Consider the following 23787-nt stretch of genomic DNA (forward strand, 5'->3'; position numbering starts at 1 on the left):
CTCATCAATAAATATTTTTTAAAACAAAATTATCTTTTTACTACCAAAAACCTTCCATTCATAACTTTATCAAAGCAGATAGTCCTTTAGTAACAAGAATATAGAATCAACTCTGTATCTCTGTAATTGTTATGATGAACATGTAACACTACTCTGTGTGTGTGTGTGTGTGTGTGTGTGTGTGTGTGTGTGTGTTTTAGGAGTGTTCACATTGAGTGTCAGAGCCAATGGAGTGCAGAAAAAGATGTCAGATTCCCGTCAAGCTGCCTGTTGTGAGCATCTGGATGTGGATCTAGAAACCAAGCTCAGTTCTTCTCCAAAAGCAGTATGCATTCTTAGCTGCTTGGCTCTCCAGCCCATAACACTACTTTAAAACATGTTATTTTTTAAATAAAAGTCAAAGCAAGAAACAAGTGTGGTGTCACCTGGCTACAATCCTAGCACACACCCAGAAGGCTAAAAGCAATAACATTCTGAGTTTAAGACTGGTGTGGGCTACATGGCAGGACCCCGTGTCAAGTCTACCTCACGCTTCTCTCCCAAGTTAATTATACTGAAAAATACTTAATGAGAGCAATCACATTATTAGTGATTTTTCTCTCTACTAATGTTAGTACGCTGATTTAAGATAATTGAGCTTTAAAATCCTTATATGAAACTGAGGAAATGTCTGTAATTAAAAGTCTTTGTTGAGGAAATACGAATACCAAGTTTAGATTACCATAGCTTCTTAAATGCCATAGGGATATGGCAGTGTCCCTATAATTCTAACCTCCCAGAAGGCAGAGACAGGAAGAAGATTCCCCAGAACAATCTGGTTAGTGAAGCCAAATGAATAGGCACACTCTGGATTTGACTGAGACCTTTCCTTATTGAATAAAGTAGAAGAATGACTCAGGATAATTTTCAACATCAACTACAGACTTCCACATGCCTACATATATGCAAGCATGCATATATGCACATTAAAATGATGGGAGGGGTAAAGAGATAATTCAGCAGTTTTAGAGTACTTGCTGCTCTCCCAGAGAATCTGAGTGTATTTCGTACAACCCATGTCCAGTGGCTCACAACTGACTCCAGCTCATGGGACTCTCATTCCCTCTTTATACCTCACAGGCACCTGCACACACACTCACTACAAAGACACATACACATAAATAAAAGTAAATCTATTAAAAATGGAAGAAGGGCTGGAGAGATAGTTCAGTGATTAAAAGCACTGGTTGCTCTTCCAAAAAACCTGAGTTCAATTCCCAGCACCCACATGGCCACTCAAACTGTCCGTAACTCCAGTTCCAGAAGATCCAATACCCTCGCCCAGACACATGAAGGCAAAACACCAATGAGAATAAAACAAAATAAATAATTAAAAATGGAAGAGCTGGATACGGTGCACATACCTTTAATCCTAGTACTCGAGGCAGAGGCAAATAGATCTCCATGAGTTCAAGGCCAGCCTGATCTACAAAGTAAGTTCCAGGCCTACTGGGGCTACACAGTGAGACTCTTGTTTTCTGTTTTGTTTTAAAGAAAATTTCAGATCTGAATAATTTAAAGTTTGTTTACATCCCCTTACTCCATAAATATAAATCAGTCTGAATTTTTATTCAGTACTAAGAACTGAACCTATGTCCTTGAGCATGCTATCCTACACTTCAACACTGACTTGTATCACAACCCTAAATCTGGATGACCTCTGAAGCCATCCATCCTTACTTTAGGTTGTCACTCAATCATTTAAGTCACTTTTCTTATAATTTATAATATAGATTGTGACTGAGATTTATGATTCTCTCCTTAGCATATTACAAAGGCAATACTCATTAAACAAAAAGTACTAGAGGGCCATGCTGTGGTGACACATACCTTTAATCCCAGCACTTGGGAGGCAGAGACAGGTGGATCTCTTGAATTTGAGACCAGGCTGGTCTACAGAGTGAGTTGCAAGGACAGCCAAGACTACACAAAGAAAGCCTGTTTCAAAAAAACAAAAACAAAAACAAAAAAACCCAAAACAACAAAAACTATAAGGGAAGTTAAACCACTCCTCCTTCTTCCTTAATGTCTAGCCAGGTACGGAAATCTCTGAGTGCTGCAGCACAGACTCCACACAGAACCCTGCTGCAGCAGGTAAGGAGGCATATGCTGAAATGAAACGGTGACTACCACTTTTCCTAGTCACATTATGACACAGTAAACTGCTCACGTTTAAGTAAAACAATATAATCTAAAAGTTATTATTAAAGAAAAAAACAAAATGATAAATTCTTTTGCAGCTACTAATACTCATGAAATCAAATGCTGACTGCACAAAACAAAATTTAAGAAGTTGTACCTAAATACAAAATACTATTTATATAAAACTCAAAATACACACAAAGCTAAATATTCTTCATACATGCGTACATAGAATCAGAAGCGGTCAGGAAGCACATTTAACTAGAGAGGCCTGGAACAAATCCATCCCCCTGCCTTGCTTTCCAGGAAGCTGGGATTCCAGGGCTCTGCCCCCAGACTCCGTTCGCTTTACCTTAGAATATCTGAAGTAGTTATTTTATTATTATCATCTTCCCAAATCTGAGTAGTAGATATTGAACTCCACTAACTTACTGCTATTAAATTCTGAATAAATAAGAATCTCAACACACATAAATGTTAACACTCTTACAATAAAGATTTGCACACACTCAATACTGTCACTAAGACTGGTATTGTATAAACACTCCTTGTGGATGGAACAGTTTAGTCCAAAGGAATACATTTGGTTTCTTGCCTTTCTCATTAACCACCTCTTGAGCTCTGAAAAGCATCTATGCAGCAGGAGTTAGAAGATACACTCAACCATTGCACTTAGAGACAACCCAAAATAAAAGCCACACCTCTCCAAAAAGCTACATTTTCCGCCACTGGATCTGGAACTAGACCCAGTATATTACATGCTAGGCAAGCAGCCACCATGAAGCTATGCTCCCAGCTGAACAACCTGCTCACGACACTGTCCACCGCTCACTTCTAACTGCTGCCACTATCTACTGTACATTTGAAACCATCTTAACTTCAGCTTTCATCCTCATTCATACAAAAAATCCAATCTAAAAGCTCTCTTTAAGTTCACTTTGTTTTTCAATCTACAACAATGGACACTGATTTTCACAGCTTTTGCACAAATCCAATCTCATTCCATACTGCTCACAGCCCCTGTGTCTCTAAAACGAATTTTAACCATTCTGAAAACTTTAAAGTGACTTATGTCTATTAACAATGACCTTTTCGTTCATGATTTTTCTAATGTTTAGGATAATACGGTATGGTTTATAAGGAGCTCTGTGCTAAGAATTAGAATATTTATATACTAGTCCTAAAATATATCACCAAATGTAACTTATTTCACATTCTGCTCTCAGTTTTCTCATAAAATTAAATAATATAAATTCACCTGTATTATAGAGCACCCAAGTTCTACACATGAGAAATTTTTAATTGGCATTCCACAGGTAACTTACTTTAGAAAGGAAAAGTTTCACCCTTTTTTATTAATGTTGAAAATTTTCTCAAGGTAAGCATTAGATATTGTAGACATAGAATTCTGATTTTCAATCATTTTTTTCATTAATTCCTAACTTTGGAGATATAGTTTAGTGGTAATAAGGACTGCCAAGCTTACATAAGACTCACCTCAGTTTAATCCTCAGCACCACTAAAGGAAAACAGTAACACTAGTAGTTCTTCTCGTAAAGTAAAATAATGATTTATACCTTTATAAATTTCCCTTGCCAACAAATCGCCATACAACAAAAAGGCATTCTTTTAAAATAAATCTTAGGTTTTGTTTTTCCTGGTGGGGGTGGGAGTGGGGAGAGGACTCATGTATGCCCTGTATGCCTCTACTACTAAGCCACATCCCCGGCCCACACAAATCAGCTCTAGATTTCTTTATTCATTGTTTGTTTTTCAAGACAAGAGTTTTTCTGGGTAGCCCCCTGCCTCTGCTGCCTGATTGCTGGGTGCGTGCTCCACCACACTGGCAGTAAGATCTAGGTTTTGAATCACTAAAAAATATGCTTTCTGTTGCTATTAACTCATTTTTAAAAAAAGGAAGAAAGGAAGGAAGAAAGGAAAGAAGGAAGGAAGGAAGGAAGAAATCCTATATCTGTGTGTTAAATTTAAAGGCTAGCATTTCTGCTATGCTTTCCATAAAATACAAATGGTAAAACAAGGGAACAAAAAAAAGCATACGCATAAAGGTGAAACATTCTCAATTCTCAGTCTCATCACTGTAAGGCTACATTAACAATCTTATCAATTATGGAAAAAATGTGCTTCAAATACTTAATAAATAAGTGTATGAAAGCACTTGGCCCCTCTACTACACGTGATAAAGATGATTACCTGATCTGGTGCTGACTCACAAGAATGTTTCATCTGATTATCCAGTGATGAGTCAGGAGAGGGTTTAATATGATTATCCAAATTACAATTTCCAGGAGCCCTTTTTGTAGCTTTATTAATTTCAATTGCAATATTATTAATTTTAACTTCTTCAGATTTAATTCCTTTCATTTTATCCTGTTGGCAAGTTACATTACCATGTGGTTCCATCTCTAAAGATGTACTTTGAGACACTGGATGAGGCATTTCTAAAACTGGTGGTGACAAACCAGTTTGTAATAAGCTCAACTTAGGAGACACTTGAGAGTCCAATTTATGTTGCTGCACAGAGTTAAATTTTGAGAGTTTAATTTTAGTCCAGTGGGAGTTCTTCTTAGTTGAGCTATTTATTCCATTTAGTACACATTTCACAGGCTTTGTTTTCCTACTGGGAAAGAAACGATTACACTGCACATCCTGGCTTGTTTCTTTATGATGGAGTATTTGTCTTTCAGCATCAGTCTCTTCTAGTTTTACCTCTTCAGGCTTCTCCTCCTTTCCACTTTCCACACATGACAATTCCTTTTTTACCTCTACAGTATCTGATTCAATTTCACCAGCAATTTCTTCACAAAGTTGGAGAATGCTACCTCTTTTGCTCTTTCCAGCTTGCTCCAATTCATGGTCAATGTTGTGTTCAGGCACTAATGGCAGTGGAATTTGGGAGAATTTTGTGCTACTACTCACTTGTGTATGAGCTGATTTCCTCAGTTCATTCTTTTTAGAGACCACTGAAGTAGCTGCTTTTAATTTGCTAATCTCAGCAGTTACAGGCACAGGTTTTGCTTCTTCGTTCCTAACAGTCTTCTGGAGACATTTCTCAGGTCCTTGGCCGCACTGAGAACTACAAGCAGAAGTTGTCTGATGCTGTACTTTGCGCTTCTTTCCTTTGGGAGAATGTGTTACTTCATCTGTAACTGGATGTCTGTCCTCCTTACAATCAGACTTTATTTCAAGCACTTTTCTTTTCACATGCTTTAGATTTACTTTGACTTTATTACATTTACTTTGAGTGCTGTTACACTGTTCTCTTCTTACTGACTGCAAATTCTGTTTAACTGTTTGAATTTGACCCTGAATCTCTCTACTGCGCAAAGACCTGGTTGTACACTCTGATAACTGTTGTAGTCTTTGTGATCTGCGGTTAAGTTGTTCATTCCCTTTGAAGGTTCCATGTGTTAATTTTTCCTGACATAATTTCTTCTTTTTTGAAGATTCTTGTGATTGTCCCTTCACAGATACCATATTTTTATTACTGGAGTTAGTAGTGTTTTTATCAGTTGAACATGATGCTGACCTTGTACTCATTCGAGTACCAAATTCAGATTGATTTATTTTACTTTTGCTGGAAAATCTAACCGGTGCCTTTACAGCGTCCTTGGAGCCTGATTTCTTTGCTAGACTGTTTTGAGAACCTTCAATTTCTTGTTCTAAATTCTCACCTTCACTTTCTTTAGTAACTTTGGAGGAATTTTCTTTTGATTTCTCCTGAATGGACATTATTCCTGAGTAATGTCTTTCTTTCTGAGGAGTTTTTGAGGACTGTCCAGGTAGGTGCAGATGCTAAGTACTTAGTATTATCACTAAGGAATAGATCTTAAAAATCGACTTTAACTTATACTAATGTACATTTCCAACAAAAATACCGGGTTGTTTCAAGTAAGGTTGCTCTTGACAATTTCTAAGACATGAGAAAAGCTGGCATGAATGTTTGCTTTCTGTTGGATAGGGAAATGAAAATTTGAAGGAAATTCTAATTTACTATTTTCAGAAGTTTTTATTTTTTTAATGAAAATAAACTTCATTCAGATCCAATTTGTCTTAATTATGATTAGTTTCTGGCCTAACCCTATTACTAGAGGAGTTATTTATCACTGACCTGTCTGCTTTGACAAAATTTCTGAAAATTTTTTTCTTCTGAAGTCTACAGCTACTGGACGTTGATGAATTTGTAACATGTCTTATGGCTAACAGGTTTCTTTCCTTGTTTGCCAAGTTTGTTGGTTTGTGGCTTCTATTTAATCTCCTTTGCTTAGTAAAGTACTCTATTAACATAGATATCCTTTTGTGCTGCCATTTCTGAAAAATTAAAAGATAAACATTAAGATTTATATAATTCAAGAAACAGATCAATAATACTATGCAGAAAAACACCTCAATTTAAATAAATTTAACTCCTTTTAGACTATATTCTTTAGAATAACAATTAAGTCTCCCAAATATATTTTTCTATTATTTTATACTTATTTTAAGTGCATGAACATTTTGCCTGAATATATGCACACAACATGCATGCTTGGTACCCACAGAGGTCAGAAAGGGATATTGGATCTAGGAACTGGAGGTACTCATGATTTGGATGGTTGAATCAATGTATAGGTCCTAGACGTTGAACCCAGGTCCTCTGCAAGAGCAACAAGTATTCTAAACCACTGAGCCATCTCTCCCACCTCTCCCAAATATAGTCTCCAGTAACATTTTATCTTATTAAAAATATATAATACTTTAAAATATTATCCCCTGAGATTTACTTACAGTTCTTTTCCTACAAGATAGAACTGATGTTTCAGCCACCATAACTCAAGAAAATTTGATAAAACCATTCCTTATAACCTCTTCTTAACACATTAAACAGCACCTAAAAAATAATAATTGAAATGTTTAAAAAGATAACAATGTACTCATCCACTAACCCCTGATCAATCAAGTAACATCCTATAATCCTAATTCTACCCTGACCTTTAGACTAATACTTACCACAACTCATTTTATACATTATATTTCATTCCATTATTTCTACCTTGAAGTACTCTCTGGTACATGCATCTATTAGAATAGTTTACATCCATTACATATTGTGAAAAGTTTAAAAAAAAATTCACAATGTAAACATCAAATGATATAGGGGCAGTTCTGATGCTAAGGTCCTGTTCCCTGATTGGTTCTTGATCTGTCAGTGAAGAAAGCCATGGGCCAATTGCTGGGTGGAAGGTACAGGTGGGACTTCTGGGTCCCTGGAGGAAAAGGAAGACACAAAAAAGGAGAGACAGAGTTTCATCATGTTTCTGGTGGAGAAGGGTTGAACATCGATGTGAGATCTCAAAACAGAGTGGGTACACAGGCTGCTCCTACAGGTCAGTGGCATTTAGCAGGAGCTAGATGGGACTAGCCACTAAAGTTTAGGGCAGGTGGGAGATGTGGAACTCAGAGTAATGATAAGGGCACTTGTTTTACAGGCAGGAGATAGTAGTGCCCAGCAGTTGTGCCAAGAAGGCAAGTTAAAATTAAAAAATTGTGTCTCTGTGTCTTTTATCCGTGGATTCAAGGGAAACTGGGAGGGGGCTGATAGCATGACCCATTCAAAGTTAAGACAAGGTGGCAAAAAGCTACATGCAACAAAATGGATTAAACTAACAAACCAAAATAATATGAAGAAAATCTACACATATATATGTAAAAAAAGTGAATCACATAACTATAGCTAGCTTAATTAAAACATTGAGTAGGTAAAGGGTAAGAAAATTTATGAGCTTTTAAATGAAAACTACTGAAATAGCAAACAGAAGTAATATATATATATATATATATATATATATATATATATATATATATACATACATATATATATTAAGAGCTGGAAATGCAGATCACTTGGTAGAGTGATTGCCTAGAATATACAAAACCCTGCAGGACTTTGATCTCCATCACCTCATAAAATCAAGTCTGTACTTGTCCCAGTACTTGAAAAATAAAGATAGGATGATCAAAAGTTCAAGGCCATCCTCTGGCTACAGGAAACGCTGTCTCAAATAATAAATTAACAAACAGAAATATTATATTAAAATGAAAGAACTTAAGGCAACGGTTAAGATGGCCCAATTGCTCTTGCAAAGGACCCAGGTTTGGTTTCCAGCATCCACACCAGGTAGCTCACAACCATCTTTAAGTACAGTTCAAGAGAATCCAACGTTCTCTGGCCTCTATGTACACCTACAAGAATATGTGCAGACATGCTCACATGTACATGAATTTAAAATGAATGAATAAATCTTAAAAAATGAATTACATAAACCCACTGAAGAACCACCCATGGAAGCCAGGCATGGTAGTGATCCTTTTAATCTCAGTATTCAGGAGGTAAAAGCAAGTCTGCGTTCAAGGCTGCCTAGTCTATGAAGTGAGTTACAGAACAGTGAGAGCAATATAGTATAAGACCCCAAGACCTTGTCTTGAAAAAATAAGCAACAACAAAAATAATTAGAATTATAATTAACTGTTTTAATGTCAACATTGCTGAAAGAAAATTATGCTCTAAGTACAGTATTTTACTTAAAGAGTTAAATGAGTCTAAAACAAAGATATTTTCAGATATGTCATCAAAAAGTATGGTCAGACATGGCTGCATATGCCTTTAGTCCTAGCACTTGGAAGAAGCAGACTGGTCTCTAAGAACTCAAGGCCAATTTGATCTACACATAGCTAGTTCCAGGCTACACAGGGCTACTTAGTGAGACCCTGTCTCTGAATAAGTAAAAATAAAGAGAGAATACCCTTCGTATCCACATGTACATGCCCACACACATATAAACATGTATACACAGATACTCTATATAGAGACAAAATAAAAATTGTAAGTAGTAGATTACAAAGAATTTTATTTCTAGGAATTTACAAATATACCTACATAAATGCATAGAAGCATATAATCACATTTGTTTCAATACCATATCTACACAGTGAAGTGCAAACTTCTGGTTTCTTTGGAAAGTCAGCTGTATCAAATGATGTTTTGCTGAAGCCAACACAAGTGAAAGGATTTTTTTTTTTTTTCTTTTTGCTAAAGTGGTCAGTTTGTTTTGCTGAGGAGAACACAGGTGAAAAAATGTTTTGCTCAAGCAAACACGTGAAAGCAAGCATGATGAAGGATTCTTCACTAAAGACACATGTGTATTAGTTCACCTTACATTGTGTTGCTGAGTTTCATTTTTTGTGGCTCCATAGAGAGAAATGTACCAAAAAAAAAAAAAAAAAAACTTCTGGTAGTGTTCTGGCAGCTTCTTGCCACTTACGCAGACTCATGTGGTGAGGCAAGACCTGTGGGAGGACACGTGACATTTGGAGGGAGTATAAACAGGATTCCACAGATAGTGAAGAGGCATGCAGAGTTAACCTGGCAACACTTCGCTTCTTGGTCTTGCATCTTCATCTTTGCTGCATTGCTTCATTGAGAGGCATGGCAGGGAACTTCTACTGGCATCCCTATTGGTCCTGGTCGCCCGCCCCTGCTGGCTGGGACCAATTCAGCAGAGACCTGGCAATTTCTGTTAGGTCATGCCACCACTGCGACTTTGTGTTTGCTATCCTGACACTGCTGGACTGGACTGCTGCTATAGTGGTGAAGTGTCTGTGAGTGGATCAAGCTGCTGCGATGATTCCTGTGAACTGAACTACCAATTTCTTAACAACAAAGATCGTATGTATCTGCTCCAATTTCAAACAGGTTCACCTCCCCCATATCCTAATAACCCTTCTTTTCTACTACCTCTGGTTGGCAAGAAAGAAGGTTAAAACATGTAAGAACCCACATTAAAAGTAGGGTTTGAAAAATCAGAGCCTACAACAGACTAACTACCTCAGTATCACTGTAACACTGCCTGTATCATTGATGAAAATTACACAATAAAATAAACAATGTGACAGTCTAACTTTAAGTTTTAATTTCAATTCATTATTTTATTTATTATAAATAATTGTATTTTAGTCTGTGTCATAATCATTGTTCTATTGCTTTGAAGTGACACATGAACAAGGCAATTCTTACAAAAGGTAGTATTTATATTGGGGCTTGCTAATGTTTCCAGAGGCTTAGTCCATTATCCTCATGGCAGGGAGTATGTCTGCACGGAGGCAAATGCTACAACTTCTACTCTTCCAGAGATCCAGGTGTCTCTCCACACTGATAATCCTGAATGATTTCCAGAGGCCAGTGACATGACTCAAGCAACCAAAGGCGCTACTGTCAAACCTGATCGACCACCTTAATTCAACCCCAGAACCCAAATGGTGTAAGAAGAGCACTGACTCTCATAAATTGTCCTTTATCTTCCATCACACAGTATCCCCCCATACACACATATGAATATATGAATGAATGAATGAATGAATGAATGAAAGAAAACATGAGAATGGGTTTCTGATCCCAGAGCAGCTCCCAAATAGTCAATAGTATTTGATACTGGGTTTATCAATTCAGACACTATTAACATTTTTAGACTAGATAAAGGCCCTGTTGTGAAGAGCTGTCTGTCTGAATAGAGGATAAGAACCCACACTAAAAGTAGGGTTTGAAAAATCAGAGACTACAACAGACTAACTACCTCAGTATCACTGTAACACTGCCTGTATCATTGATGAAAATTACACAATAAAATAAACAATGTGACAGTCTAGAAGCAGTATCCATAGTCTATACCCACTAGATGCCAACGGCATCCCTTTTCCCAGTATTGTCAAAATGTCTAGATACTGCCAAATGACACCTCACTAAAAAAGATAAAAATAAAAAATAAAGTTAAAAAAAAAAAACAAGTATAAAAGAACCAATAATCAATGAGTATAAAGAGTTTAGAAACTTTTGGCCTCCACATTGTAACTAACCTTTAAAATATCCTTACCTACTGGGGTTTTGCGGAATTTTGTACAATTACAATTATCTGAAAGTTATTAAAATCTCTCTTAACATATCGCTGTGAAACTAGATTTTCTTCATAGACTTCAACCAGAAACTGCTAACTGAACTGGATACAGAAGCTCACAGGACAATGCAGTTGTATTCTATGAAATCAAGCACTAAGGAGATTACAAAATGCAATATAACTGCCATTCCTTAACAAAATAATTTTGAGTATTGCTGTGTTGCTGTGTATCATTATAGATGCTATTTATATTAACTGCTTTTAGATTTACTTATTGAATGCGTATGAATGTTTAACTGTATGTATGTACGTACATATGTATGTCCACCATGTGTATCTCTGGTGTCTGAGTTCAGAAGAGGGTATCAGATTCCCTGCAACTAGTTAGAGATTGCTGTGAGCCACCATGTGGTTGCTGGGAAATGAACAAGAACAAGCAATAAGTATTTTTAACCACTAAGCCATCTCTCCAGCATCTTAGATTAGCTTTTAATTCAGGCATTATTATACATCTTAATGATTATACTTAATTATAACATAATAACACATATAATGGTATCAGCAAAAGCTTTTTTTAAATCCTACATAAGAGCCAGGCGATGGTGGTGCATGTTTTAAGCCCAGCACTTGGGAAGCAGAGGCAAGCAGATCTCTATGAGTTCAAGGCCAGCCTGGACTACAGAGTAAGTTCCAGGACAGTCAAAGCTACACAGAGAAACTCTGTCTTGAAAAAACAAACAAAACCAACAGAGCTATTTAGAGTTGTACATAATTTTTAAGAGGATAAAGGGATTCTGAAATCAGAACAAGAACATTAGCAACAAATGATGGCACATACCTATAATCCCAGAAGTTGGGAGGCCTGGGTCATACAGCAAGAACCCATGAAATATGAGGGGAAGGAGGGAGAAGAGGAGTGGGAGATAGTAGAGGAGGAGATGGTGGAGGAAGAGAAAGGGGAGATGGTTACGGAGGAAAAGGAAAAGGCCAGTGTTGTACTGTTGTCTTTTTTTTTTCAAATGGGTAAACAAATTTTTTTCTCATATACATATGTTTTACAATTATTTACATTATTTTGCTCAGGCTGACCTCAGAACCTGTTACCTCTTGAAGAATGCTCTACCATTTAGCTATATCCCCAGCCCTCACAAGAAATGATGGGTGTATAATTCATTCTTTCATTCATTCATGTTTTTTTCTTCAGAAAAGATTGTTTATTTTTAATGTACAACACTGAGTATGACAGTTAGCTTTTAACTGTTTACAGCTGTTGTCTTTCATACATAGTATACCAGAGGATCATGTGGTGAGACTCTGTCACTCCTAAGAAGTGGAATGGAGAGGAGAACAAACGGATGCCATGACACCTATAATTTCTCGCCATCTGAGAGGTGAAAGTAGTCACCTTTACGGCCAATCGGGGCCCCTATCTTTAAACACTAAGAGGGAGTGTATTTTTTTCTACTCCTGGATGTTTTCCCTACTGGATCAGATGAATCTAGCTATCTTCAAACATTCATATCACCAAGCATTAGACACAGCTTCCGCCCTCCCCCAAGCAGGAAAGACACAGAGCCCTGTAGGTTGTCCTTGCTCCACTGAATAAGTCCCCAACCCCACTAAGTTAAAGAACTTTAATGACATTCGTAAAGGCTACACACAAATACAGACATCAGAGTAGGAAAGGGACTCTGGGAAGTGTCAATGAAAGAGGAAGAGAATGAGATGTGAATGTGACTAAAATTCATTATATAAATAAAACCAAACAGTAAAAAAGCAAAACATGAGGGAGAACAATCCTTTGTTACCAACTAGAATTATAGTAGTGAAACAAATATACAGCCAAAGGACTCATGTTCATGTGCAAGAAAAGCCTAGATTTCAAAAGGGTACAAAATTCTTTAATGAATTAAACTATCAGCAATTTCACAGGTATTAGTTTCTATTATCCCACGAACTCTGGGAAGCATGAATAACAAGAGTCATGGAAAAATAATCATCGTAAAGCACTATCTTTAATTATGCAACCCGTAACTTTCATTTTTAGGACAAATGTAATCGATCTGTTTTGATGAATTACCAAGTCAAAAAAAGACCATCCCAAAAAGAGTTAATTGTATTCATCTTTAGTGTCCTTCCTGTGAAACATAATTTATCAATTTAAATGGAGGCACAAACCCCTTGCATGGGACAGATATTAATAAAATAAACTTGAGGACAATAGGGGAATATTCAAGAGGCCTCATCCTTCCCTGAAAATCTACAGTCAGTTAATGGCTGATGGAGAGACATTTTCTTCTGAGTGTAAGCACTCTAAGTGTGACCCCATAAAAATCCCTAATTAAACTCACCAGTATCTCCTCCCCCTCCCACACACCCTGACAAGAAAAGGGGGCTAGTTGAGAAGGAGTGGCTGGCAGGGGAATAAGAAAGGGTAAGAACTAAATTTTATGATGGAAATATATTACACCTTTGAAAATGTAATAATGAAACAGCTACATATAACATGCTAATCAACAACTTGCAAAATTTTGTTCACTACAAAATCATATTGCTGCCGGGTGTGGTGGCACACGCCTTTGATCCCAGTGCTCAGGAGGCAGAGGCAGAGGCAGAGGCAGGAGGATCTCACACTTCAAGGCCTGGTCTACACAGAGAAACCCTGTCTGAAAAAAATAAAAGAAAACAAACAAAAACTGAACAAGGTAAAACAATATGGTGCTTTCCTCAGAAAGGGAGTACGTAAAAGCTAATAAGCCAGGACAAATTTTGTTCAAAGAACTATGATTCTAATGCCCTGGCCTAAGGAGTATTGTGCCTTTAAAAAGAAGAAAGAGTGTGTTCACTACAATTTTTGTTTCCTCCGATGCTAAAGATCTAAACTGGGATGAAGCACTTTCACTTTGTTTTGTTCATGAATGTCTTGGTTAGTACCCTATGTAAAACACAATCAGAGAAACTAAATACAGCTTAGTTCACTGAAGTCTTGACCAACACAAATGAAATCGTATTTAACCAAGTATCTTATTTTTGGTCCTAGAGACTGAACCTACGGCTCTGTTCATGTTGATGAATATAGACAGAACCCTACCACACGGTCCAAATCTACATTTACTTATGCATGTGTATGTATAATGTGGACACTCGAGCCTTCAAGTCAGAGATCAAACTCAGCTTGTCGGTCTTGGCCCCTCAATCCCTACTTTTCAAAAATTGTTTAGATTGAGGGAGAAGGAATAGAAGTCACATCTTATTATTTTATTAAATAAGATACTGTTTTGTGCCAAGCATTAGCGGCACAAGCCTTTAATCCCAGCTCTGGGGAAGCAGAGGCAGGTGGATCTGAGTTCCAGGCCAGCTTAGTAGTTTACAAGGTGAGTATCTCTGAAAAGGGGAAAGAAGGGGGGAAAGTGATTTGTAATTTGTAATACCACTTAAGTACTATATATGCCATTGCTTCCTGATACAACAAACTCATTTCAGCTGACTTCTTCCATCTTCCTGTACTTCCTTCCTACTCCCCCGCCTACCACCACTCAGGACAAAATTCTGTGTCGGTTAAATTTTCACAAGGCTCCACTTAGAGGCGGGGTGGGGAAATCCGATTTTCGGACTTTTGGTGACACAAACAGACAGGCTACTCTGCCTCTGCAAAATAAAACCCTCGCTACAATCTAAGACCCAATTATACTTCCGCTTGAAGCTCCCTAGCGATAAGAAACTTCCCTGGGGCTCTCAAAGGACCTACTGCTACCTGTCCTCCGGCTCCTACCTCGAGCTTCCATTATTTCCTGAAATGGGAAATCCAGACATCGCTCCCCTCCCAAGCTGAAGACCAGGAGCCAGGATCCCCCACATCCCGCCCAGCACGCTGCCGGGCCGGCAGGAGGCTCCGGGGCCGCAGCCCGGCTACTGCGGGAGGCAGGGTAGCGACGGCGGAAGGAAGACGGACGGAAGGAGGGAGGCGGGGACCAGGCCCGGGCTACCTGCGGGTCAGAGCGCAGGCTGTCCGCAGTCGCCATGGCTGCGCGCCACCTCCAGCCGTCCGAGGAACCCAGCTCCTCCCTAGCCGTGACAGCCGGCCAGCAGCGGCAGGTGACGCGCAGCCGCCCACCCCGGGCGCCCGCGACTGCGAGCCGCACAGCTGGTTCCCGGGGGCGCGAGGAGCCGGGACGCACGAGGAAGAGGTGTGCGGCAGCGCGACACGGAGGGCGGGACGGAAGGACAGCCGTCCGCTCTCCGCGGGGGCTGGGAGAGGGTGGCGAGGACGCGGGACCGCAGGGGATGCTCACGTACCTTCCTGCTGCGCGGCCCGGGGTCCTCCGGTAGCGCACAGGTCGCCTCACATCCGGGTACCGGGAGACACTCAGCTGCTTCTGCGGCGGCCGTCGCCACCCCGCGGCACAAACACCAAACTTCCGGCGGCGGCGACGCCTCTCCCGTCAGATGGGAGTTACCTGAGGCCGTCGTGGGTGCGCTTGCGCGGTGCTAGTCTTCGGTCCGGAGCGGCTCAGCTGACGCGCTCAGAAGACGAAGATGGCCGCCACGCTCTCGGCGTGTCACGCATTTTCACTCGGGCCGCGACAGCTGGGCGTCGGGTAGAGGCAAGCTGGCGTCCACACTCAGCGCAGGCGCGGTGGGAGTCCTCGCGCGCGCCCTCCGCGGGTGGGCGCTTTACGGGGAGGGGCAGCGCCCCCTGTTGGTGGCGGCTTGTCCTCGCGGTCATCTCGGGCCACACACCCACTTTGGGGCCTGTTAGATGGCTTTAAAAGATGAAAGCGCTTGCAGTAAAATACAACTGAGTTCAAACATCCCCCCCCCCCCCCCAACACACACACACACACATTTGGAGACCTCCTTCCTACCCTTGAGCTATAAAAACCTTGCCTTCAGGCTGGAGAGGTTGCTCAGCAGTTGAGAGCACTGACTGCTCTTCCAGAGGTCCTGAGTTCAATTCCCAGCAACCACATGGTGGCTCACAACCATCTGTAATAGAATCTGATGACCTCTTCTGATGTGTCTGAAGACAGCTATAGTGTACTTATATATAATAATAAATAAATCTTAAAAAAGAAAAAAGAATCTTTGAAAAAAAGGAGAATGTTTAAAAAACAGCAACAAAAACCTTGCCTTCCCCATATTCAATGTTGACTTCTTAAACTCCACCTTAGGGGAAGGCAGCCCATGAAGATGAATTTTAAAACTTGCTTTATTTTGGCCATGATGCTTTCTGTTGTCATTCTCCTCAAATATTTGGGATTAACAATAAGAGAACATGGGACTATAATCTTGGAATTCAGTAGGTGGAAACAAAGATTATGAGTTCTAGGCTAGCCTGGGCTACAGAAGGAGAACCTATAACCTCCACTCAAAAAGTAATTTCAAGTATAACTAATAATCTGTTTGTTGTAGATGTTCGTGTGTGTGTGTGTGTGTGTGTGTGTGTGTGTGTGTGTGTATCCAGTTTCTTAAATGTGCAATGTTTTGGTCTACTTCCTCATAAGGTTCCCAACAACAGAGCAAAGGACGATTCCGCCAGAGTTCATCCTGGAGAACCGATGTAGTTTATTGGGATTAGGTACACAATGAATGGGTTCACTGCATTTTAAAGACCTAACAAGGTTGATGATGAAAGGATAGAAAATATAGCCTAACCCCTCCAAGGACCCCAAGCTAAAGGAGTGTTAACCCCCGTGCCTAAGAACCCCTAAATAACTCAAATTCCAGACCCTGCTCTCTGCCAGTAAGTAGATACAAGGCCATTCCTTGCTGTTCTGGAGCCGCTTTCTGTATAAAACTGGGTGAAAGGACAAGCCCTTGGATACTCGAGCCGGACCTAGTAAGTTAACAGGAAATTAAGCTGACTAACGGCTTATCTGGATTCTGCAAACTGCTTGCACCATAAAAAACCCCCGCCCTAGTGATTTATCCTGAGTGCCATTGTCACCCCCACCGAGGAGACCGCGCAAATACAGACCTCCGAGACTAGGAAACTGATTGGTCTATGGAGAGCGGGCTTAGATAGTTTAACGTGATTGGTCCATGAAACGCAGGCTTAGATAATTTAAAATGATTGGTTTGTGATTCATGGGCCTTGTGAACCCTATAAAAGCTGTCCCGATTCTGCACTCGGGGTCAGCAGTCCTCTACCACTGCGTGGTATATGACTGTGGGCCCCAATGCGCTTGGAATAAAATTCCTCTTGCAGTTTGCATCAAGACCACTTCTCGTGAGTGATTTAGGGTGTTGCCTTTCCTAGGATGGTACGTGGGGGTCCTCACTTTAAGGATCTAAAAATGGCTTTCCCAAACCCCGTCTCTCACCTGAGCCCCCCACTTGAATTATCCTTCCTTGCCTGTAGTCTAGGATGTCCATAAACACCGTCTTCCCCAGCAACCACATACAATGGCTGGGAGGAGCTGCGGATTCTGATAAGGGAGGGGCCTCCTTTCACTGAAGGAGGTCTCCAGTTAACAAGCACAGAGGAGGGTGAAAGACAACTCATCTACTGGTTTTTTTGCTCAGAGGACTGCATTGTGAAACATGAGTGATGTGTTTATAAAAAGATAAAGAGAGGGAGCTATGTTTTATGGAGGTATAGTCAGATATGGGGAAGGGGGTGCCTCGGCAGGTCCGTGCTGGGGCACCCCTTTCCCCTGAGGGACTAGCCATACTCTACTATTCTATAGCACTACTGTTCTATAGCTCTACTGTACTACTATTCTTTAGTATAGAATAGGGTTTATTCAGGTCATGGGGAGGGGAGTTGAGAAGGTAGTAGAGACAGAGAAAGGCAGAGAAGAGAGAGGAGTAGAAGTCAGCCAGGAGCAAGTGGAGAGGGGGAAGGAAATGGGGAGAGAGTGGGAAGAGGAAGGCAAGAGAGGAGGGGTGAGCAGCCCTTTCATAGTAAATCAGTCAGGAATACCTGGTTGCCAAGTAACTGTGGGGCAGAGCTTAAACAAAAGGCTAACAGTTGGGAGAGGTAACTTTTGTTAGTGTTGCTGTTTAGTTTGAAGAGCATTTCACACATCTGATTCAAAACAGTTCTGTAACTTAACTAATCAGCTAGTCTATAATATCATATATGACAGATTTTGTTTTCCAGTAGTTTTCTTCCAGAGTCTTCTGTCAAGGAGCTTTGGAACAAAGCTCATGCTGATCCTTGACTGAGTTTTTAGTCTCCTCTTGGAGGAGACAGAATAAAGAGTTCAGGGTTTGCAGACATTGGTCAGTGAGAAGATTAACACTGAACTGAGGCAAGAGAAAAACAAGTCAGGTCAGGATCCGACGTGAAGAAGGAAATGTATTCCTAAATATTTGTTTACAGAAAGACATTCACCTCAGGAAGAAAAAGAAAGGAGAGAAGAGGCTGCAGCTCAGTGAAGTAGCAAGAAAAGGCATCAGATGGCCCAGGACACCTGGGACAGAGTAGATCTGCCCCAGAGGGGCAGAGGGCAAGAACCAAGACACAAATACAAGGGATAGATGTTGGAATTCTGTAAGCCCCACCCCTCAGTTACCTGGCAATAGACAGGTATCTCCACCCCAGTGACCTGACACTATAAAGGGGGCTGCTTGCCCCCTCCTCCCTCTTGTGCTTCTGATCTTTTTGTTCTTCCACTCTTGCTCTCCCCCCTTGCCTCTCCTTTCCCTATTCCCTTCCCTCCTCTCTCTCCATGTGTTCATGGCCGGCCTCTGCTTCTCTCTTCTCTCTCTTCTCTCTCTCTGCCTCTTCTACCCTCTAAACTCCTCCCATGACCTGAATAAACTCTATTCTGTACTATACCATCATGTGGCAGGTCCCTCGGGAAAGGGATTCCCAACGTGGGTCCCCCAGAGGCATCCCCCTCACCCCCAGGCCTCGCTGCACCTCCGTGGGCCATACCCCCCTCCACCCTCTTCATCCTTTTAAATCTAATCTCCTCACATGGGGCACCAATGATGTGTATATAAAAAAAGATGATGCCCTGGGTTTCAGCACCAGTGTTGCTTTAGGGACGTAATCTAAAGGTTTTATTTAGCAAGACGGGGAATGGAGAGAAGGGCAAGCCCTGCCAGAGCCATACTTGTCATGCTCCTGCTGACCAGAGTCCCTTCACCTAACCTCCTTGAGGCTTACATTTGGTCTCCTAGTCCCAGGGATGTGGGGACGGCTCACCTGGTGATGCTCAAGCTATGGCCTCAGCCTTCAGGAGACAAGAATGAGGCAAAGGCAAGAGAATCAAGGCAAGGTTCACCAGCCAGTGCCGCATAGCAAAGCCCTGCTCTCAAAACAAACGAGGTGGGCAGGATTGCTCAACTGATAAAGGCCCCAGCTGCACAAGCCTGTCAGCCTGAATCTGATCCCCAGGACTCCACAAAATTGTTTTCTCATCTTTATGTGTGCTCCATGGCACATATGCCCGCGCACATACATGTACACACAAGTCCACAATAACAATAAAAATGTTAATGGCTTGAAACAAAACAACTGCTGTATTTATAAAAAGATAGAGAAGAAATATGTGTTTGGTGGATGTATGGTCAGGAAGCAGATGCTTCTGCAGGCCCAGGCTGAGGCATCCCTTTCCCCTGAGGGACCAGCCAATAGAATTGAATAGTTTATTCAGGGAATGGGGAGGGAAGTTGAAAGGGTAGTAGAAACAGCTATGAGCACATGGCGAGAGAGAGAGAGAGAGAGAGAGAGAGAGAGAGAGAGAGAGAGAGAGAGAGAGAGAGAGAGAGAGAGAGAGAGAGAGGGGGGGGGAGTGGGGAGAGAAGGGTAAGTGGCAAGGGGACAGAGAAGGAGCAAGATGCCAAGTATAGAGAGCAGAGAGGCAAAGAGCCCCTTTTATAGAGTCACTGTTGCCAGGTAACTGTGGGGCGGAGCTTAGACAAAAGGCTAACAATAACAAATGGTCCAGGAAGATGGCCTAGCAGGTCAATGCAGGAGCTTGCTACCAAGTCCGACACCTGAATTGATCCCAGTAATCTACAAGGTAGGAAGCTAACCACTCCAACAATTTGTTCTGTTTCCATACATATGACCTAGCATTTCCTATGGTTCAACAGTTTCCTTCAAGATTAAAACATTCCGTACTGCAGTAAGCTCCTTAAGGAGAAGGTAAAGAATTCAAAATAGCTTCAGGAAGTCCATGAAACTGACGGGATCCACTCCCTCCCTGGCAGAATAAGCAATAAAAGTTGAGTGTCTCTCCAGAAGGGCAGAGCCAAGCTGCAAAAAAAACAAAACCAACAAACAAACTCTCAGACAAGCTGAGCTGCAAAAGAAGACTCTGAGACTGATGAACCAGGCACTTGGAAGACACAAAAACCAGATGAACTTCCTCGAAGAGGTTTTTCTCTTAGAGTTTTACTGCTGTGAAGAGGCACCATGACCACGGCATCTCTTATAAAGGAAAACATTTAACTAGGCTGGCTCACAGTTTCAGAGGCTTAATCCATTATTGTCATGGCAAGAAGCATGGCACCATGCAGGCAGACATGGTGCTGGAGAAAGAGCTGAGAGTTGTTACAGCGGGACACACAAGTTGAGTGCAGTTTAAGCACAGGAAGGAGACCTCAAAGCCCGCCCCCACAGTGACGAACTTCCTCCTGCAAGACCCCCCCCACCTGTTCTAACACCTCTAAAAGTGGCACTTCCTATTGACCTATGAGAGCCATTTTCTTTCAAACTACCACAGGCGTAGTCCAGCTGAGGCACCTGGAAAAGACTCTGCAGCCCGCTGACCAGCTACAAGCTGTGTGGTGTGTTCCAGGTTTTCACCCATGCTGGGCTGGGCTGTCTCTATGACACTCTGGGCTCTCCTAAGTAACACCTCACGCACATTCCTGTAAGTAACCCCAGTAAAACACATTGGTTCACTAAATTGGATTTGGGAGATATCCATACTTTATTCTTCGAGGGTTCCCAATCTGAAGTGAGTAGATGAATGTTTGGTGTGTTCCTGGGAAAAGTATTGTAACCTAACTTTCCCCCATTGCATAGCCAAATAAAATTGTAGTACTTTTTTCTTTTCTTAAAGACTTATTTACTTATTTTATGTGACTACACTGTAGCTGTCTTCAGACACCAGAAGAGGACATCTGATCCCATTACAGATGGTTGTGAGAATTGATCCCATGTGGTTGCTGGGAATTGAACTCAGGACCTTTGGAAGAGCAGTCAGTGCTCTAACCACTAAGTCATCTCTCCAGCCATGTGGGGTTTTTTTTGTTGTTGTTTTTGTTTTTTGTTTGTTTGTTTTGTTTTGGTATTTTTGCTTAAAAGAGAGAAAGAAATGTTTAATAATGCAAATAAATCCACCTGAAACTAATATAAGCAACATTGTAAAAGTCTTTTTTTTTTTTTTTTTTTTTGCTACTATTACTGGAAACTGTTAGGGAACAGATGACATCCGGCCATCCTGAAAACCAAGACTCAAATTATGTCAACAGGACACTACAATGCTGCCCTCTGTAAGGGCTCTGAGGGGAAAGTATCCTGGCAGTTGAGATCAAGAAATACCACAAAGTCACACTACACAACAAACCTCACACAAGAGATTATTGACAAGAGCACGGGAGAGTGGCTGCCTCTTTTGCAGAGAGGCAGCTAAGAACTGAGTGGCAGACAGGCTTATGTAAGGCGTCTTGGGGGTGCCAATTTCTAGGGTTGGGCTTGGTGGGACTTCAAGACCTGGAAGTGTGTTCAAACCATTTGCTTCACACCCTTTTCTTTATCTGAATTCATTCTCGAGTCGGTTCCTCTGACAACTGGACTACTTAATCCCAGTACAAACTAATATAAGTAGAATGAAATCGCTGGGGGAAAGTTCTAATTGGTTCTACTTTGCTGCCTGCCCATGCTTGAAACAAAGGCTGTGGCCCATGCGTGTTGTTCTCTGGCTAAACTGAGAACCATGACTCTATCTCCTGGACCTTTTACCCACTTTGTTTTCCTTGATGACCCCAAACTTGTTTGTTTTTTCTTATTTAGCTGGGGTTTCGTGGAGTTTAGGCTGCCCTGGAACTCTGTGTAGCTGAACCTGACCTTCCATCTCTGATCTTCTGCTCCTGACTCCTGAGTGCTGGGCTTACAGATATATACTACCACATCCAGTTTATGTTGTGCTGGAAGCTGAACACGGCCTTTGCATGCTAGGCAAACACTACCAACTGAGCTGTATCTCTGACTCAGAACATAGTTTTCTGCACTTTCTTATCATAAGTTCTGTAAATGGATCCCCCCCCCCCCGTCATCACAATTCTCATTTCCTTGTTCTTTTTTTTTTTTTTTTTTTTTTTTTTTTTTTGTGACCAATAGAATTGCAACAGCATATAAACTTCTACCAACTCACAGAGGACAGAACACTCCTACATCCGGACTCGACCCTGTGGGTAGCAGCAAATGAAGCATTTACTTTGTTCTATCCTTATTTTTGTTTTTACTTCAGAGCACACATTCCTACTGTAATAGAGTAAGATTTTTTTTTTTACAAAGTTCAAGGCTGCAGCAGTATTCTTGTTACTGACCATCCTTACCCTTGCAACATACAAAAAATATCAAGCTACAAAATAAAGACAAAAGAAAAACATATTTGATATTAACCTAAAGACAATGACTTTTTCTATGGGGGGCAGGGTTTCTCTATTTGACAGCCCATGCGTCCCGGAGCTTGCTTTGTAGACCAGAGATCCTCCTGTTTCTGCCCCCTAAATGTTGGGGTTAGAAAAGCTAACAGTGGCTTTTCTTTTTCATTTTGTTTGTCTGTCTGCTGTCTGTCTGTCTTTTCTTCCTTCCTTCCCTCTTTCTTTATTTTTGTTTGTTTGATTTTTGAGACGGGGCTTCTCCGTAAAGATCTGGCTGTCCCGGAACTCACTCTGTAGGCCAGGGTGGCCCTGAACTCAGAGATCCTCCTGCCTCTGTCTCCAGACTGGGATTGAAGATGTGTCACCGCTGCTTGGCTCACATGGCTGAGAGAATGACGGCGTTTTAACTAGATTATAACATTCCACGTACAAGCATCTGAAAAGAAGAGTGACCTTGATGAACTCACATGTTAGACATTCCTGGCTTACTGAGGGGAAAGAGATGGATCAAAAGGAAGATGGCTCCAATGGAAAGGGGATTTGTGGGTAAGAAGTACCAGGTGCTCAGTACTGGCATTATACAGTACTGGTGCTCAGTACTGTATCGGATGACATGCACAAGGTCTCCTTTATTATAAAGCATACATTTTAATGGAGGGAAGCATTTAATTGTTCATGAATATCAATCAAGGACTATAGATTTATCTTGACACTACTAAAATTATTTTTAATGGAAACTATCAAAATTATCCATGAGTCACCCTGGTCAGCTTCCCAGCATAAAATAGACAAATCATGAGAGAGTCCTGTGAAGCTTTATGACCAGATTTTAACCTAAGGATGTATCTAGCTCTGATTAGCTTGAAGTAGACAAGATATATCTTACTTGGGTATAATCTCTTTTTAGGGGGAGGGGAAGGTTTGAAATAGAGTCTGTGGTTCATGCTGGCCCCAAACTTGCTCCACCATGCCTAGCTCTGAAATAACTTTTCTTGTTTTATAACCCACATATCTTCTAACCCAAATCACAAGGACCTATGTGCTTTTCCTTCTTTTTCTTTTTGTTTTTTGTTTTATTTTTCTTTAAAGT

The 23787-nt window shown here is 41.0% G+C and overlaps 1 protein-coding gene across 2 annotated transcripts in view; it reads right to left on the reverse strand.

Moving 5' to 3' along the window:
* Positions 1 to 15635, reverse strand: part of ESCO1 (establishment of sister chromatid cohesion N-acetyltransferase 1) — a 37711-nt gene extending 22076 nt beyond the window's left edge. For both annotated transcript variants that reach the window (XM_080920306.1, XM_080920307.1), the window contains exons 1-3: positions 15423 to 15635; positions 6967 to 7069; positions 4393 to 6510 (exon numbers count right to left, since the gene is read on the reverse strand). In XM_080920306.1, coding sequence (XP_080776432.1) covers positions 4393 to 5931 — 1539 coding nt within the window. In that variant the 5' untranslated portion in view covers positions 5932 to 6510; positions 6967 to 7069; positions 15423 to 15635. The remainder of the gene's footprint in view (positions 1 to 4392; positions 6511 to 6966; positions 7070 to 15422) is intronic.
* Positions 15636 to 23787: the final 8152 nt, after the last annotated feature.

This window comes from Micromys minutus (assembly GCF_963924665.1).
Source record: "Micromys minutus genome assembly, chromosome: 8".
NCBI lineage: Eukaryota > Metazoa > Chordata > Mammalia > Rodentia > Muridae > Micromys > Micromys minutus.